The sequence below is a fragment of the Lipotes vexillifer genome, unplaced genomic scaffold (assembly GCF_000442215.2).
Source record: "Lipotes vexillifer unplaced genomic scaffold, Lipotes_vexillifer_v1.1 scaffold134, whole genome shotgun sequence".
NCBI lineage: Eukaryota > Metazoa > Chordata > Mammalia > Artiodactyla > Lipotidae > Lipotes > Lipotes vexillifer.
In genome coordinates, this window is record NW_006787464.1 from 439,462 (window position 1) to 458,781 (window position 19,320).

The following is a 19,320-nucleotide window of genomic DNA, read 5'->3' on the forward strand; positions in this document are numbered from 1 at the left end:
AGGCAATGTCTGCAGGACTGGGTACCAGCGAGGCAGAGACCAGCGGGAAGAATGTGTGTGCTTGTGTGCCACCGTTTGGACTGATATCTTGGCACGGCCGTCTTATTTCCTGGCATGTAAGGACTGGATTCTCTCTTAAGGCCACACATAATTTGGCAAGCCCTATTATTTTACTCTTTCGAGGGGCTGCTTGGGTAATGAAGGTGATAGACAATATTGGGTAGGTACTGGTTGGACAGGGACATAAGGGAATATGGAAAGAATCTTTTTTAAAGAGCTTGATTACATTAGACTGTAGTGTCTGTAAACAATTACAGCATTCAGGGAGTGCAGGATTTAAATGAGAAACACAACTTTGTCAGATTATACCAGTCGGATAAAATGGCATGGGCTCCGGAAATCTATAATTAAATGTATTTTTGAAAATGAAAAATATAGCGTAACATCTGGTTTATTTCACTACAGAAGTGGATGGGTATTGCTGACATAAGTGTGATTGACTGGCTGATATTTGGATTTCTCTGTGTCAAATAACTATTTTAATTAACTTTTTCTGCTTGATTCTATTTGTGCTGTAAACAGCTTATTCACATACACATTCATATAGAAAATGGCTGTGTCTTGTTTAGAAAATCTAATGTTTGTTCATTTTCTCTCCCTTGCAGCGGATATTCAACTCCTTTGTTTACACTGAGAAAATCTCAAATGGAGAAAGTGAAGTACAGCAGGTAAGATGTGATTTAGCCCTTGACATTCTCTGTCTTTGTCTTGCTTTTGGATGTGACTTCATTACACTTTCCAATCTCCACGTGAGTCCGTCTGCCGTTTTCTGTGTATGATTTCATATATATCTTAAGCAAAATGGCGACAACCTCCCACTTCATGTTCTTATAAGCAGTTGAAATAATGGTTATATAGATGGCTTTCTGCTATTCATGTTATACTTTGAAAATATTATTTAGTGCCTTGTTATTGTTTTGGAAATTCCTAAACTACTCACATTTAAAAATATTAGAGATTATTTCATCTGCTATAGGAAAAAGTGCCCAGGCTTTGGAATCAGACAAACCCCAGGTCAAATTCTGGTTTTCCTACTTAACTTCATGACTCCCAGGAAGCAAGTTAGCCTTTTGAGCTACAGTTTCTCACTCTTAAATCAGAGGGACATAATAGCTGCACGATGGGGTTGTGAGAATTAAATGAAGTAATGTCAAATTATCTGAGAATAAGTGAAATGCTTTAGGTGGAAGGCCTGACATAGAAGCAGCTCAGTGGATGTTGGCTTCTTTTGTTCTTTTATTTTTCTTTCCTCTTCTTGTATTCTTCCATTGCTGCTTTTCTCCCATCTTCTCAATGCTCTGTGAGGTCAAAAAGTTCTGAGGCCAGAGTCTATTTACTTTATTTATAGCTGGCTTCTAATGGACTGCTTCCTAAATTAAAACATAGTGTTGGTGAACTTGGTCATAAATAATTGATCTGTGCTTGAAAAGAAGGGTGGTAAAGAGGATTCTGGGTTTTAATTTCAGTTAATCCACCAACTTCATTACACCATGTGACCACCAACTAGTAATTTGAAGCTAGGTTGGAGACTTAAGTAAAAAACAGGACCAAACTAAAAACCAGAGTGTAGCAGAGTGCTTCCACAGAATAAAAAGATAACTATAGGAAAATACATAATAATTTAAACTCTCTGGGGCCTTTATCTTATTCATGGAAAACAGCTTGACTTGATCTGAACTACAGAAGTGCTATGCAAGAGGACAAAGTTTTGCAAGTATCATTAAAGTGAAGTTATTTATAGGATATTTATTTATAATAAATTACTGTAATTTGATCTTGAAGTTCAGCGTCTCTTATTTATAGACATTAAAGATCTTTATTGGTTTCTGCAGGTTAAATTTAGAGGACATAAGCCATTAAGCACGTACCCTTTTTCTTAGCTTTAGATATTTTTAAAAACTAATGACCTGAATTGTAGTGAATGTGGTTTGCTATATCAAATCTTACCTTCATAATTCCTGTCTTATTTTTATTCCAGCACACTGGAAAGTGCTTTAGGGTCATGAAATTTAAAAGGGTTTTTATAGGGGAAGGTTTCTACACAAAGCATGTTCAAGGAAACTTTTTGGGAGACCAAAGGCCATTTGATAACATTTTAAAGAAACTGATCCAGGGATATCAGTTTTACTGCTTTTCTTGAGTAACAGATACAAGTTCTTCCTTCACTGTTTTTTTTTTTTTTTTTTTTAACATCTTTATTGGGGTATAATTGCTTTACAATGGTGTGTTAGTTTCTGCTTTATAACAGAGTGAGTCAGTTATACATATATATATGTTCCCATATCTCTTCCCTCTTTGTCTCCCTCCCTCCACCCTCCCTATCCCACCCCTCCAGACAGCCACAAAGAACCGAGCCGGTTTCCCTGCCTTCACTGGTTTTTAAACATGAAAGTTGTTTTGTTTTCTTGGAGTGATGTTCTTGCTTTTTCCTTTTTATCTAGCTGTGAACAAGTTGGGAAGGCTTCCATAATAATTTAAAAAAATTTATTAGCAGCTGATTTAGCACACATAGAACACTGGTGATTTCAGTATATTATCACATTGATTTTTTCCATATAACCCTGAAGGAAAGATACTATCCTTATTACAGATGAGGTAGGTGAAACTCCAAAAGATAGAATAAGTTAGCTATAGTCTCATGACTAATACATAAAAGAGCTAGTTTTCAAAGTAAGTTTACACTAAGTTATATTATCTGTATTTTTATTTTAACAGTTTATTTTTTAAATCTATATTTTCATACAAAACAACAGTCTCTGCTAAACTGTCTTTGGCTGAATAAGTCAGACGAAGGAGAGTCACCACATCGTCAGTTCTGCCTTCTCTCTTTGATTGTCACAAAGTTCTCTTTTATATTGACTAGGAATGTACTTTTTAACTTTTCTCTAATTTCTCCAGTCTCTTTAGAAGAACCCTGAACAAAATAGATCTTATGCCTCTTTTGCATCCAGTATTTGGAGATAATTATCATACCATTATCATTTAGCCTAAAATTTAAAATACCCAGATCGTGGATAATTTCTTCTTCTATGACAAGATTCCCAGGCCCTTTCAGTCCTCTGGTCACTCTAACAACAACAATAATAATAAAAGCTTATATTTACGTATTTACCGAGTATCTGCTCTCCCTTCAATATTGTGATACTCTTGTGGCTTGAATTGGACTAGAGTTATTTCCATTGTAAAGTGACAAAACAGAGAGCTCCTCACATCTTCTTGACTTGATTAATAGCTACCCAGGAACTCTGGGCCCTGTGATCCTGGACAGTACCCAGGATGAAATCTTTAGGGAAATGCTTACCTCTTAGGTTTCCTGTTCTATCCCCCATCACAGTCATTCACACTTTCATATATATTATCTCCTTGAAACTTGAGAATAACTCTGTAAGGTAGGTGGAGTTACTATTACTAACCAAGTTCAGAAAGGTCAAGGATCCTAGATAATTAGTAATTGAGCTGACTTTTTAAAAATTGTGAAATATATCAAACATGTAAAGAGTATATAAAACATATATGAGTAGAATAAAGAAATATTATATTAAAATGAACATCTCAACCTACTACCCATATAAAGAAATAAAGCATTACCAGTGCTTCAGAAAGCCCCCATGTGACCTTCCCAGGTGGTACCTCGCTTCCTCTCCCAGAGATAAGTCTATCCTGATTTTTTTGTTAGCCTTTCCTTTGCTTGTGTGTGTGTGTGTGTGTGTGTGTCTGTGTGTTTGAGATATATATATATATCCGCAAATTCATTATTCGACTGTTTTTGTTCTTTATATACATCTTAAGTGTATTATTCATGTATCTTGCTATTTTACTGAGCATTATATTCCTTAAAATGACCTATGTTGATATCTGTAACTAATGTGCCTTAATTTCCAATTCTGTGGTATTCCATTAAATGCAGTTTATGTATCCATTTCTCTGTTGGTGATGTTTGGGTTGTTTCTAGTGTCGTAATTTTTGTTGCTGTTGTTCACATCTCCTGGTGCAGAGTTCAGGTGGAATAATTCTTTGAATTGCAGGAACATTATTATCCCTCACCTCTGCCAATTAAGTGCTAGTGTGTGTGTATCTATACATGTTTCAAGTGCCCTAGGTGAGGAGATGGACTGTTTAGCTCAGGTGGAGAATCCCTTCTCTAGAGTAGAATTGCTGGGTACCAGAGTGTTCAATGTGTCTGGATAATGCAAAACTGCTTCCACAGTTGTTGCCATGGGTTCCCTTCCTACAGACGGAGTACTGGAAATGTGCTGCTCTGTACCGTCTTCAATACTTGGTGCTACCGAGTTTTAATCTTTTCCCAGTTTGGGGTGTCTGAAATTATATCTAATGGGTTTAATTTGTTTTACTCTGATTACTAATGAGGTTGAAATGACTTTTTACATGTTTTGGTTCATTTTTGTATGTTTGTTGTTTTGTTGTGTCATATGTCTGCTAATGTCTTTTGTCCATTTTTAAAATTGGGTTGTCTCTTTATTTTAGAAGCTTAAATATTCCACACATGTTCTGTATCAGCTCTGTCCAAAAGAGACTTCTGTGATGATGGAGATGTTTCATATTGGTGCTAATCAAGCAGCCGCTAGCCACATGTGGCTGCTGAGCCCTTGAAATGTAGCCAGAGCTACTGAGTAATTAAATTTTAAATTTCATTTAATTTAATTTTAATAAAGTAGCCCCATATGGCCAGTGGTTACCATATTAGATTCCCTTACAGGTTTATGTTTCATAAATATAAATGTTCTCCCAATGTGTGGCTTTTCTTTTCACTTTCTTTATGATATCTTTTAAAGAATTGAAGTTTTAATTTTAATAGTCAGGTTTTTTTAAACCAGTCTTTTCCTTTAAAAGTAGTCATCTCGGACCTCCCTGCTGATCCAGTGGTTAAGACTTCGCCTTCCAACGCAGGGGGTGCGGGTTCAATCCCTGGTCAGGGAGCTAAGATCTCCACATGCCTCATGGCTAAAAAACCAAAACATGAAACAGAAGCAATATTGTGACAAATTCAATAAAGACTTTAAAAATGGCCCACATCAAAAAAAATTTTTTTTAAATAAATAAATAAAAATAGTCATCTCTATGGGACAGGTTTCATAAAGCAAAGAGATTTACTGATGATACTGAAAGGTCTTAATGTTTGTTTTAACTGAATTAAACTTTTGCTTTCTTATCTCAAGCTAAATATTTTATAGTATTTTATTAATAAGTTAAACAAAAAAAAACTTTTCCTTTTTGGTCTCTGATTATTGTGTGTTGTTAAATTCTTCCCCAAAGACATAAAAAATTTCTCCTTTATTGTCTTCTAAAACTTTTGCCTTTCTCATTTAAGACTTTTATACACCTGGAATTGATTTTAGTGTTGGATGTGAAGTAGGTATTCAATTTCTTTTTCCTCTGCCCCATATGTATTTCTAAGTGTTCTTATACTATCTGTTGAACAATTTGTCCTTTTTTTTTAATCTGTTTTCAGTCATTAGTCAAGTTTCCACGTATGTGTGAGTTTGATTTGGTTCCGTTGGTGTATTTATCTGTCACTGTGCCAGTACCACGTATTCAGAAGGGTAACACTGTCCCCTTCATTTCTTTTTCTTTCTTTTTTTTTTCCTTTTAAAATTAGTGGACTTTATTTTTAGAGCAGTTTTAGGTTTACAGAAAAATTGACCAGAAACTACACAGAGTTCCCATATACCTCCTCTGCTTCCTCACAGTTTCCCCTATTAGGAAAAAAATTGCATTAGTGTGGTACATTTGTTATACTTAATGAACCAATATTTATACATTATTATTAAAACTAAAGTTAATAGCTTACATTAGAGTACACTCCTTGTTCTGTACAGTTCTATGGATTTTGACAAGTGTATAATGTCATGTATCCACTGTCATGTTCTCAAACAGAACAGTTTCACCTCCTTGAAACCTCCTGTGCTTCATTTGTTGAGTCTTCCTTCTCTTCCTCTCTTTGAGCCCCTGGCAACCACTGATCTTTTTACTGTTTCCATAGTTTTGCCATTTACAGAATTGCATTTAAGTTTTTAATTTCATAAAAACTTTCATATGCTAAGAATTATAGTTTTGAAACACAAAATGTAGCCCATTTCTTCCCTGGAATAATACAGTACATAGCATTTTCAGGTTGACTTATTTCCCTTTGCAATATGCATTTACAGTTCCTCCATGTCTTTTCAAGGCTCGCTACCTTATTGCTTTTAATGGCTGAATAATATTCCATTGTATGTATGTAGGTCAGCTTGTTTATTCATTTGTACATTAAGGGACATCTTGGTTGCTTCCGGATTTTAGCAATTGTGAATAATGCTGCTGTAAGTTTGTGTGCAGATTTTTGTGCGGACATAAGTTTTCAATCCACTTGAGCAAATACCAAGGAGTGCAATTGCCAGATATTATGGTGAAGTATCAATATAGTGCAAGGAACTGCCAAACTGTCTTAAAAAGTGGCTGTACCATTTTGCATTCCTACCAGCAGTGAATGAGAGTTACTGTTACTCCACATTCCTCTTCAGCGTTTGCTGTTGTCAATGTTCTGGATTTTAGCCATTCTAATAGGTGTGTTGTAGTATCTTATTTTTGTTTTAACTTGCAATTCCTTTCTTTTTTTTTTTTAACATCTTTCTTGGAGTATAATTGCTTTACAATGGTGTGTTAGTTTCTGCTTTAGAACAAAGTGAATCAGCTATACGTATACATATATCCCCATATCCCCTCCCTCTAGCGTCTCCCTCCAACCCTCCCTATGCCACCCCTCTAGGTGGTCACAGAGCACCAAGCTGATCTCCCTGTGCTGTGTGGCTGCTTCCCACTAGCTATCTATTTTACGTTTGGTAGTGTATATATGTCCATGCCACTCTCTCTCATTTATTTTTCTTGAGAGCATCTGTGTCTCTTTGCTATTATATAAGAATTTTTTTAAAAAACTGATATTTTTCTGTTACTGTTGAGTCCTATGTATTTATTTTATATCTAATTATCTTCTTAAGCTATTATATTAGTCCTAATAATTAGTCCTAATAATTTACCTATAGATTCCTTTGGGTTTTCTATGTAAATAATTATATATGCAAATAAGATAGATTTGATTCTTTCTTTCTAATTCTTATATTTTTTATTTCTTTTCTGTGTCCTGCTACACTGGCCTCCAGAAAAGTATTGTATATGTATGGTAACAGTTGCCACCTATGATATGTATTATTTTTATTGTTTAGTTTCAGGTGTATTTTATCATTTCTTCTTTGATCTATTAGTTATTTAAAACTATGTTCTAAAATTTCCAGATATCTATAGAGTCTTTCTAATTTTCTAGCCGCCCCTTCTGTTTTCCTCATTGTATTGAGAGCATAGCTCTTTGGGTTATAGTTTTATGTAGTACCTCCCATCAGATTTCCCACCTTGGCCAAGCCTTGAGGTTTCTCTCTTATCCGTGTTGTGCTGTGCTATCATCAAAGTGGAAACTCAAGGTCTCCAGATTATGCCCAATTCTCAGGGTAAAAAGAAGGGTCTGGCACTGGCTTATTTCCCACATTTCTGGCTCTCACCTTGTTTGGGGACTTAAGTGCCCCTAAAGGTGGTTTCCACTTTCATCCAGGGCACTAACCTCTTAACAATTATAAGGACAATTACAACTGCTTCTAAAGATTTGCTTGATAAGCCAAAAACAGATTAGTTATTCAAAGTAGATTATTGACCTATGTCCTCTTAATTATAGCTCACGATCTTTAGTTGGAAAGGAACCACTTCTTTATGCTTGTTTTTGTATATTTTGTAGTATCTGGAATACTGACTTGCATTTTCTACCCATCATTTCTCCTTTGGGGTAATGGAAACTAGAGCCCCAAGGGTTCTTGCCCTCCCTCTTTACTATCAAAGCTTATTGAGAGTTGGATCTGACTTATGCATACTATGTAATTAGGCAGTAAATCTAACGTGTTAATATATTTCTGGTTAGGGGAGCGATATAATTAAAACTAATAAAAAACATTTTGTGATTCTTGACTCTTACCACAAAACTCTCTATGGTATATAGACTTTTCCTTGCTTTTTCTCATTATTTCTTTTAAATTAACCTTCAGAGTGTGGTTCTAAATTGCCTAACAATGTGTTTTAAATTTTTAATTAGTTCATGATGTAGTTGTGCTGCCAAAAAGCTATGGCAACAGCCTCGGGAAAATAAATATCCCATGCACACATTCTTGAGTGGATCACCTCCCATAGACTCCATTTTTGAATACTTTAAGAAATTAAGTTGTTTGAGCACATAAGGGCATTATGTGAAATTGAACCTGCATCAAGAAAAATAAATTTTTGATTAAGTGCCCTAGAAGATATCAAAATGTGGTCCATAAAACACAAAGCAGTGAAGAAAAAACAAAAGGAGGAAAAGCTTCTTGGGGTGCTTGATTGAATCACTAAAAGAATCAAAGCTACTTTGGACATGTTTCAAGAGTTTGCTCTTTTTTTTCAAGTGCTCTAGTAATTATTTATGTTAACAATTTATTCAGTGATATGGCAAGCATGATCTTCATAATAATTGCAGTATTTCATAAAATATTGATTGTTGGCAGTGGCTGATGTTAGAAGACTTCAGAATGCTTTTGAAATGGGCAAATTGGTAGGAGAACTGCATACTCATAGAGGAGAGATGCACCTGACATTGGGCCAAGGGCATTCCTCTAACAATCTCCCTCTCTCTTCTGTGGTATCAGTTTTCTTTCTTCAGAATCACATCCATTGGCATGTAAACATGCTGTTCTATCTTAAACACACAAGAAAAAAACTCTTCTCTTGATGCCACCTCCCTCTCCAGCTACTGCCCTGTTTCTTTCTCCCCCTTTGAGGCACAGCCCATCACAAGAGGTGTCTATACTAACTAGATCCAGTTCTCCCATTCTCTCTAAAACCTTCTCTGGCCTTACCAGTCCCACAACAACGCTCTCTTCAAGGTCACTGGTGACCTTCACTTTGCTAAATCCAGGGTCCTTGTTGTATTTTACTAACATTAGTACTGAACAGTTGATCCCTTCCTTTTTCCTTCATATGTTGATACTTTCCCGACTTGGGCCTGCAGGATACCACACTTGCCTCCTTGCTGTTTCTTGGCACATTCCTGCCTTAGGGCCTTTGCACTGGTTCTGTTCCGACATGTATCCCCATGAGCCTTCGCTTCCTTCAAGTCTGTCCTCAAGTGTCACCTTCTGAAAGAGGTGACCACCATATTTATAACTACAGCCCACGCTGCTCCCCAAACTCCTGATTTTCTTTTACTCTTTCTTTTTCCTTTTTTACTTATCACTTTTTGGTTTTAGGGTACTGACTTTATAAAACTAGTATGGAAATTCCTCAGGATTGTAAGTTTGGTGTTATTCCTTCCTTTGATGTTAGGTAGAATTCACCAGAGCACCATCTGGGCCTGGAGTTTTCTTTGAGGGCAGGCTTTTGATCGTCCAGTTTCTTTAATAGCTATAGGTTTGGGTGTTTTCTGGGGTTGGGGTTTTCTTTTTTTTTTCTTTTTCCTTTTGTTTTTCTTCAGATTTTGTCTTATTTTATGTCAATTTTAGTAAGTTGATTTTTTTTCCAAGAAATTTGTCCGTTTCACCTCAGTTGTCATATTTGTTGGCATAAAAGTATTCATAATATTTTTATTATCCTTTTAATATCTGTAGGCTAGAAGAACAATAGAGAACAATCAATCAAATGAAATACTGGTTCTTTTAAAAAAATCAGTAAAATGGATAAACTAGGTGACAGAGAATGAGAGAACGAATGGGAAAGCAAATTAGTGATAAGCAAGTTTTTTAAAACTTGAACTTAGCTTTTTGGTTGGTTGTTTGTTTTCTGTTTCATGGATTTATGCTTTTTGTTATTTCCTTCCTTATATTTCAGGTTAGTTTTGCTCTTTTTCCTGCTTCTTAAATTGGAACTTTAGTTCATTGATTTTACACCTTTCTTTTTGTCATATAGAAGAATTTACAGCCATAAACTTTCCTCTAAGAACTGCTTTAGTTACACCCCACAAAGTTGAACATCATATATTTTTATTATCATTCAGTTTTTAAATATTTCCTAATTTCCCCTGTAATTTCTTCTTTGACCCATTCATTACTTTAAAGTATGTTATCCACTTTCAAAACATTTGGGGTCTTCTTAGGTATCTTATTGTTACTGATTTCTAATTTAATTCCATTGTGGTCAGAGAACAGACTGTATGATTTTCAATCCTTCTTAATTTATTAAAACATTGGTTTTATGACCCAGTATATAGGATCTATCTTGGGTGAATATACCATGTGAACTTGAAAAGAATGTGTATTCTCCAGTTGTTGGTTGTTACGTTCTTTATATATCCATTAGGTTAAGCTGGTTGATAGTTCAGATCATTTGTTTTACGGCTGATTTTTGTCTAATTCTATCATTTGTAGAGAGGAGTGTTAATATCCTCAGCTACCATGGTGGAATTGTATATTTTTCCCTTTAATTCTGTGCATTGTTACCTTATGTATTCTGAAGCTCCATTATGGGCCATGTACACATTTAAGATTGTTAGGTCTTGACGAGTTATAAATTGTGACATTTTGAAATATCATTGTTTATCTCTGGTGAAAGTGCTCTTTCCTTAAAGTGTATTTTACCTGATATTAACATAGTTACTCCAACCTTTATATGCTTCCTATTTTTGCATGGTGTGTCTTTTCACAAGCATTAACTTTCAGTGTCTCTATTGCTAAAAGTGTGTATCTTGTAGACAGAATATAGTTGAGATTTTCTTTCTTTCTTTTTTTCTTTCTTTCTTTCTTCTTTCTTTTTTAGCTATTCTGATAATTTCTGTCTTTTAATGGGGAGTATTTAGTCAATGAATGTTTAGTTTGATTGTTGGATTTAGGTAAACTATTTCTTTTTTTTCCATTTTCCCCTCCATTTTTTATATTTTACTTCTCTACCTTATTTTGGATTTTTGAATATTTTTTGACTTTTATCTTACTTTTTAGCTATATTTCTTTACATATTTTAAGTGTATGCTGTAGAAATTACAATATATATCCTTAATTTATTACAGTCTATTTAGGGTTAAAAAATCTATCACTTCATGTATACTCTAAAACCCTCACAAACCTTATAGGTTCATTTTCCCACTACTATCCTTTATACTAGAGTCATCATATATTACACCTACAAATATTACAGACTGCACAAAGGAGTGTTATTGCTTTGGCTTTAAGCTGTCATAAGAATTTAATAAACAAAGGAAAAGAAAAGAAAAATAAATCTCATCTATTTATCATTTCCGATGCTCTTCATTTATTTCTAAGGATACCAAATGATATTAAGCCTGAAGGGTTCCTATAATATTTACTTACAGTACAGATTTCCTGGTGACGAATTGTGTTAGTGTTTCATGATATTTTGTACTCAGAAAATGTCACTATTTTGTCTTTTCTCTTAAAAGATGTTTCTGCTTGAGATTGAATTCTGGATTGACAGGTTTTTTTGTTTTTTTGTTTTTTTTTGGTTTTTGGTTTTTTTTTTTTTTTTTTGCGGTACGAGGGCCTCTCACTGTTGTGGCCTCTCCCGTTGTGGAGTACAGGCTCTGGACGCGCAGGCTCAGCGGCCATGGCTCACAGGCCCAGCCGCTCCACGGCATGTGGGATCTTCCCGGACCGGGGCACGAACCCGTGTCCCCTGCATCAGCAGGCAGACTCTCAACCACTGCGCCACCAGGGAAGCCTTGGATTGACAGGTTTTTTTTATCTTTTAGCACTTCAGTAATGTTCTACTATGTACTGGACTCCATAGTCTCTGATGAGAAGTCAATGTAAGTTGTTATTACTCTGTATGCATTGTCATCCCCCCACCTCCATCCACCCCATGGTTGCTTTTAGGATTTTTCTATATATATATCTTTAGTTTTCAGCAATTTGACTATGGCTGCCTAGACATAGCAGTCTTCATGTTTATCCTGCTTGGTGTTTGTTAAGCTTTCTGAATCTGTTATATCTTTCATCAAATTTGGGGACCTTTTTTTTTTTTTTTTTGCGGTACGCGGGCCTCTCACTGTTGTGGCTTCTCCCGTCGCGGAGCACAGGCTCCGGACACGCAGGCTCAGCAGCCATGGCTCACGGGCCTAGCCACTCCGCGGCATGTGGGATCTTCCCAGACCAGGGCACGAACCAGTGTCCCCTGCATCGGCAGGCAGACTCTAAACCACTGCGCCACCAGGGAAGCCCTGGGGACCTTTGACCATCGTTTCTTCAAATAGTTTTTCTACTTCATTTTGTGCATGCCTTCTGGGACTCCAGTTATACGTGTGCTAAATCTTTTGATATTTTACTATAAGTTCCTGAGATGATACCTCCTTCTATTATTCTTTTAATTTTTCCCTCTCTGATCTTCAGATTAGATAATTTTTCTTGATTTTTAACTTCAGTTCTATTATCTCTGTTCTGCTGTTGACCTCACCAAATATATTTTAAAATTTTCAGATGTATTTTTAAGTTCTAGGATTTTCACTTGTTTCTTTTTAATAGATTTTGTTTTTCCTCTGCTGAGACTTTTCTCTTTCTCTTTCCACTCATTGCAAGCATATTTTCCTTTGAATCCTTGAACATAGTTATGATAGCTGTTTTAGAATCCTGATTCTAACATCTATAAAAGTTTGAAGTTAATCTCTGATTGTCTTTTTTTCTTGAGAATTGGCCACACTTTTTCTTTATATGTCAAAAAATTGGGGTTGTGTCCTGAATATTGTGAAAAACTCTGGATTCTGTTATAGTCCTATGAGAAGTGTTGATTTTGTTTGTTTTAGCGGCAATTAACTTGGACACAAACTGCTAATTTGTCTCTTTGTCAACAGCTCAAATCTCAGCTCAGTTGTTTATCCCTTAGATGTAGCTTACCCCATACATGTATAGTATAAGTATCTAAGAATTTTTCTGCCCCCAAAGGTATTTCAAAACACTCTAGCATTTAAAATATATTATGGTACAAGTTTAGTTTTTCTTAATTATTTTTGTGAATTGTTACTTGACACAATTCTGCCTGAAAGATTTAAAGTTTAGTGTTTCATTCCACCAAATACATTCACTGGGACATAGTAAAGGAGAAGCATATTGGTTTTATAAGAAATTGATACTGAGCAGGTGCTAATACTCTAAATTATTCTTTTATCTGAGTATGAACTCAAGGCCTCAGTCATGAGGAATTCAGATCAGTTCAAAGCAGTAGATTATGATCCATCAGAAAATCAAGAAATAGATTTTGCACAAAATAATATCCTTTTATTCACAGGAGAAGAAAAGATACTCAGTAGCAGAACAATTTACATGTGGCCTAAAAACATTAAAGAGCTGGGCTTCCCTGGTGGCGCAGTGGTTGAGAGTCCGCCTGCAGATTCAGGGGACATGGGTTCGTGTCCCGGTCTGGGAGGATCCCACATGCCGCGGAGCGGCTGGGCCCGTGAGCCATGGCCACTGAGCCTGCGCATCCGGAGCCTGTGCTCCGCAACGGGAGAGGCCACAACAGTGACAGGCCCGTGTACCGCAAAAAAAAAACAAACATTAAAGAGCTCTTTCTTCAAAGAGATTGTGAATAGAAAACCAGTTTTAAAGAGATGGCACTTTATGTGTTAAAATGTAAATAATCAGCCCTAACTAGCATGATGTTTTAGAATTTTAAAGCTGGAAAGGACCTCAGAAACCATGGGTACCTCAGAAAACATGGGTACAAGACCAGAAACATTAGAAAACTTTTCTCCCCACCCCCCTTTTTTTCTGACAGCTCCCTTGTAGCTTGGGATAGAGAACAAGAGCTTCATCTTTTGATTTGAAAAACCTGAGTTCCAGGGAGGACTCTGTCATTTACTCTTTTGTTTGATTTTTGGCATGATATTTAACTTTTCAGTGTCTACGTCAATTTTATCTGTAAAATGGGGATAAGAGTCTGTCTTGCAAGGTTGTTTAAAAGATTATATTGTTGGCTCAGAGTGGGCTTTCAGTATTTTGTACTCTGCTTTCTGAATACAAAAGATGATAGTGTATGAATATAAGAGTATACATATAGTGAGAAGATTGCTGTTCTTAGTCTGCTATTTAATCCTCTTAGGTAAGGCCCAGAAAGAAAGATCTGTAAACTTTAGAAGGAGAATTTCCAAGAGAGGATGATAACAGAAAGACCCTGGCAGGGACTTGTGAGGGCTGTAAATAAAAGTCATGGCAGTTGAGAAATGTGAGACTGGACATAGGATTTATGTTGGCTTTGCATTTCTATTAGTTCTGTATCCCTACTACCAGAAACTCTCCACTCTAGAAAATTTTGGTTATGTTGTTGAACTGTGCACTGGACCACAGAAGGAAAAGCACCAGTGGTTAGACAAACAGAGGGGGTGTGGAAGAACTGAGCAATTGGGAATTTTGTCTTTTGAATTCTGGCTCCCTGTGCCTGGTACTAGGTAGGCATTTAGTAAATATTTGCTGAAAAAAATGACTGGGGTTACTCTTGTACCTCAATATTCATATTTCCAGAATCTAGACTTGTTTTGGTGTTGCCCTGCCAAGTGTAATGTAGTATGGTGGTACCCTGAAGGCTCTCATTTTGTTTACAATTACTTACTGAAATATGTTCAAGGCTCAGACTTGTTCAAACTAGAGGAATCCTGGAAGCAGTACGGATTCCTTTCTTTCTTTGCCCCCAACCTTTCCCCCATCTTTCTGCAGGGGATTTGTTTAGGCTGAGTCCTGGTTTAGTTCACCCCCTCACCCAAATCTATTCTTGGCTCTGTGTTTATTGTATTTATTAAATGTTTGTTGAATGAGTGAACCAAAGGCACTAAATCTCTAGGAAGGCAAAAGAAAAGTTGAGGTGTATTGAAGCCACCCAGATGGGGAATTTATAGTGAATCAAGAAGGACCAGAGCAAATAGATGACTGTTCTTTCAAACCAGAGCCCCAGCAAGTTTAGCTGGTTAGTGTTTAGGTTTCCTTTATTGGAAATCAATCTAGGTCTGTTTCAGTTCTTACTGTTCTTGGTCTGTCTCCAAAAGAGAAGTTATTTTTTATCTTAGAAATCTTCTTCCTGGGCTACCTATCAAATCACTGGACGCCTTGTTAATAAGATGGAATGGTCATCTGTCATTTTGGAAAGATAGTATGAGAGGGGATTCCATAGTTGTCATATTTATGTGGTTCTTTATCTATTTCCTTAATGTTCCCATGTATATTTTCTCATTTTTATCTGCTTAATGACATTGTAAGAAGTGCAGGTGTTGTTATCTCATTTTCCATTGAGAATACCATATCTCAGAGGGGTCACTGTAAGTGGTTCAAGGCCTCAGGGAACTAGTAAAATGGCAGAGACAAAATTTTTAATCCTAGTTTTGTGCTTTCTTTGTTTAAATTATCTTGGCTATGATAACAGTCATCATTTATTGAATATGTATTATTAATCAAGCACTGTCCTTAAATCTTTCCTCATAGAGCCACATGGCTTGTTCCCTTACATCCTTTCAGTGTTAGTTAAGTGTTATCTCTCACTGAGACCCTCGTTGACCACCCATTTATAAATGTTATTAATTGTACCCACCTTTACTTCTTACCTCTTTCTTGCTTTATTTATCGCCTTATAGTTTATCACCTAGGACTTCCATATGCATTTTTAAAATTGTGTATCTTTTTAAATAGAATATAAGCTCTATGAGGATAGAGATTTTTGTCCATTTCAGTCCTTGATGTACCCTCAGTACCATGAAAAATTATCTCAATGTAGTAGATGGTAGGTACTCAGTAATTATTTACTGCATGAATTCATAATCCTCAAAAAAAAGCTGGAAAAGTTTCACTGACAAGGAAAATTAAACCAAAGAAATGTCTTGTATAAGGTCACCCAACTGAAAGGTTAAGAGAAGCCAATTTGGGATTCAAGTGATTTAGATTCAATGCTCTACTATATATTTTCAAAATTTTGTTTCCAAGGGTATGAGGGAGGTACTGCAGAGACTGTTACAGAACATAAGGGCCCAGGTTCTGTGTTTTTCCTCTCCATTCCCTCCTGCAGCAATTTACTTGACTTGTTTGATATATTGAAGTTTAGTATGAAGTTTTGCGTTTTTTAATGGTCTACCACTTTAAAAAAGGAAAGATTTACAAATCATTATGCTACATCATGCTGCTTTCCAGAAAAAAGTCATGCAAGGTTGAACTTGAATTGGTTTTAAAAGAAGTGCAAAAATATTGTGGTTAAGGGATATTCCTCAAACTTCGGAAGAGGTAAGAAAATATTAAATACTATAAATGTTTTTGTAGCAGAAAGAAAATTTGTAGTATCTATTACCTCTTCTAAAAATAAAAGTTGAGGGAACCGAAACTCCTGAGTGTGGGGACCTTGTCAGCATAACTCACACTGTAATACTTTATAGATATTGGGGAATGAATGGATAAACTAGAGTATGAGCTCTTTAAGGGGGAGATTCTGACAGTCGATGAATTCAGCAAACATTTGTTGAGGACTTACTATATACTTGGCATTGTAGGAGGAGAAACAAAGAGCTTATCCCAAGGACATAATTAAATCACAGGAGACATGTGTTCATATATTTGGTATATCTTGCTAATCTCTTGCAGGTGATGGCACAAAGGAGAGAAATGCCCTCTTTAGGCATTTATGAGAGGCAGAATGGTGGTCTAACTGGACTATGGATCCCATCTAGTGTGGCAGTATTTTTGGTTATATTCAAATTATGTATGTTTTTCTAGAATTCTATTAAGTGGGGGATGGGTGCAAGACCTAGTGTGTACCTAGGTTGTGTTGCACTTTGGAAAAGGTGTATTTGACATGATGGTTCATGTTCATTTAACAAATGCTGCTTCACCTGAGTTATCTCATTAAAATTTTACCACAACCCTGTGATACAAATACAATTCCTCTCACTGTTTTAGAGTTGAAGAAATTGAGACTCTAAGCTATTAAGTAATGGTGCCCCAAATCATTCTTGAATTAGGTAATAGGGCCAGAATTTTAACTGTAAAATCCATGTTCTTAATCCCATGCTATGTTGCTTTTCATACTTCTTCCATTGCCAATCTTTTTATATGTTTTCAGTTTTTAAGAGGAAGGTGGTTTATTCTCTCCTGAGAGTATTACACATTAACCAAAGTAAGATAAATATGTCTAAACATTGTTAAGTACTCTGATGAAAACTCAGCTGGTAAATGAGGAAAAGATGGAGTTTAAATACTCAGTTGACATGGGCCAAACAGTGGTGGAGGTGCCATCTGCCTTTTAGCTCTAACAAATCACAAGGATATAACTTGTGTCTTACGAGGAAGAGCATTCTGTTACTAATGGATTATCCTGCAGGAATATAAACAAGATATAAAAATAAACGCAGTCCTTGATTTATTTAAAGAGCAGACTCCTTTATCTTTTTCACAGTTCATCATTATTCCATTATTACCATACCTAAGTCACTTGGTTCTAATTTGTGTCATTGTGGAACTTCTATGGGGCTATTGATTTTTTTTGTTTTGCTGGGATTGGGGGGGTAAATAGTACCCCCTAAAGAGGAACTTTTAACTAATTGAGTGAGTGAAAAATCTACAGCTATTGGGCTAGTCCATAGTGTTTAAGTATAACATAGTGAGCTTCCTTTGTGTTGCTCATGAGAAGTTGATAACTCTTTGAAATTCTTACTGTAGAATTGTGGTTGGTACAGCGTTTGTTCGTACAGTTTCCACAGAGAAGTTAACAAACCTTTAGCTACCTCAGAACTCCCAGGTTCTCTCCCAATTTGAAGCATTTAACAGTAATCGGGGATATTTGAGGAACTGCTCAGCCAGCTTCTTAGAGGGGAAAAAAAAAAACCAAGGTGGGCCAGGAGAGAGAAAGCAGCCTGATAACTACCACCTCACTGTTTAAGAAATGGCAATTTGGAATTTGGAGTATTTAACTATCTTGCTTATATTTTCAGGAAAATATATATGCAGCATATGCTCTGAATCCTTATATATATTTGGAAGTGAAAATATGTGTGTATGCATGCATGAAAGCTTTAATTCCTGTACTAAATATAGACCAGCTGACTTCAGGGGTACATACTGTACATTAGCCAATGTATGCCTGGTGTTGAGATAAGCTGAGATAATCCTGCTCGCCTGTTCGCTCTCTCACTCTCTCACTCTCTCTCTCACATACACACACCCCTCCTGTATACTCACACATTTTGTTATAATGTACTATGTGTCTATTGTACTATGTGTAAGTACTCTGTGCATATGTTTACAGCACAGTGTTCATTTTTACATTTGCATATGCACACATATACCAATTATAGAAAAATGGAATTCTCTATATCTCCCACCACCACCATCACACACTATTTAAGGCTTGAAAATTACGGCTACAGGTTTTTTGTGTTGTTGTTGTTTTGACAACAACCCAGAGTAGCCCATTTCCTCATTCCCTTAATTCCCACACTTGGTGTTCCCGCCCTTTGGGAAGGAACACATGAAGGGGCTGGTACCCTTTCTCCATCAGCAGAGGCACGGGAGGAGGGGCTGTTGCAGGCAGGCACAGCTGAAGAGAATAGGCTGCAGCCCGGAGAAGGGGCTGGCAAGGCCTTTGGGGCAGGGGGGGAGAAGACATGCAAGCTCCCGCCACGATGTGCATCTCTCCGTGCTCCAGCTGGAGCTTCAGCTCTTCAGATATCGCTGCCAGCCACATGTGTGCAAATGCCTTCTTTCAGTGACGCAGACCCTCGAAAAGTACAAGCCTGGGCTTTTGACTTGAACACTCAAAGCTTTATTTAAATAGAAGGGGATACGTTGAGTCTAAGTCCTCATTCTAAAACCAGGAAGACTTCATCATGAGAAGTGAACATTCCACTAAAAATGGGAACAATTAAGCCCCTTTTACACACATTTTTAGTATCCCGAGGTTGGATAGTATCAGGAAATGCTGGTGAGAAGGTAGCAGCCAAGATTTCTTCAAATCCCCCCCTCTGCCCCCCAACTCCATCCTCCACCTGAAACTGCTGCTCCTACTAAAAAAAAAAAGAAAAAAAAAAGCTCAGATCATCTGCACTGGTGGAATGCATAAACAGAAACTCAAGAGTGTATTCTAAAACCTAGCGAGCAACTTAAGAGCAGGGACCGACTTACCCCTAATATATTCCTTCACGCAATAGGAAATACTTGTGGCAATGATGCAAAGGAATTAATTGCTGCTAATATCAAGAACGCTGAATTGGCTGAATGCTTTGAAAAT

At 36.5% G+C, this 19,320-nt stretch overlaps 1 protein-coding gene across 1 annotated transcript in view; it reads left to right on the forward strand.

Moving 5' to 3' along the window:
* The window catches only part of CACHD1 (cache domain containing 1), a 217,030-nt gene that overhangs the window by 85,375 nt on the left and 112,335 nt on the right, over positions 1 to 19,320 (forward strand). Inside the window, exon 2 of the mRNA XM_007460077.1 lies at positions 666 to 728. Coding sequence (XP_007460139.1) covers positions 666 to 728 — 63 coding nt within the window. The remainder of the gene's footprint in view (positions 1 to 665; positions 729 to 19,320) is intronic.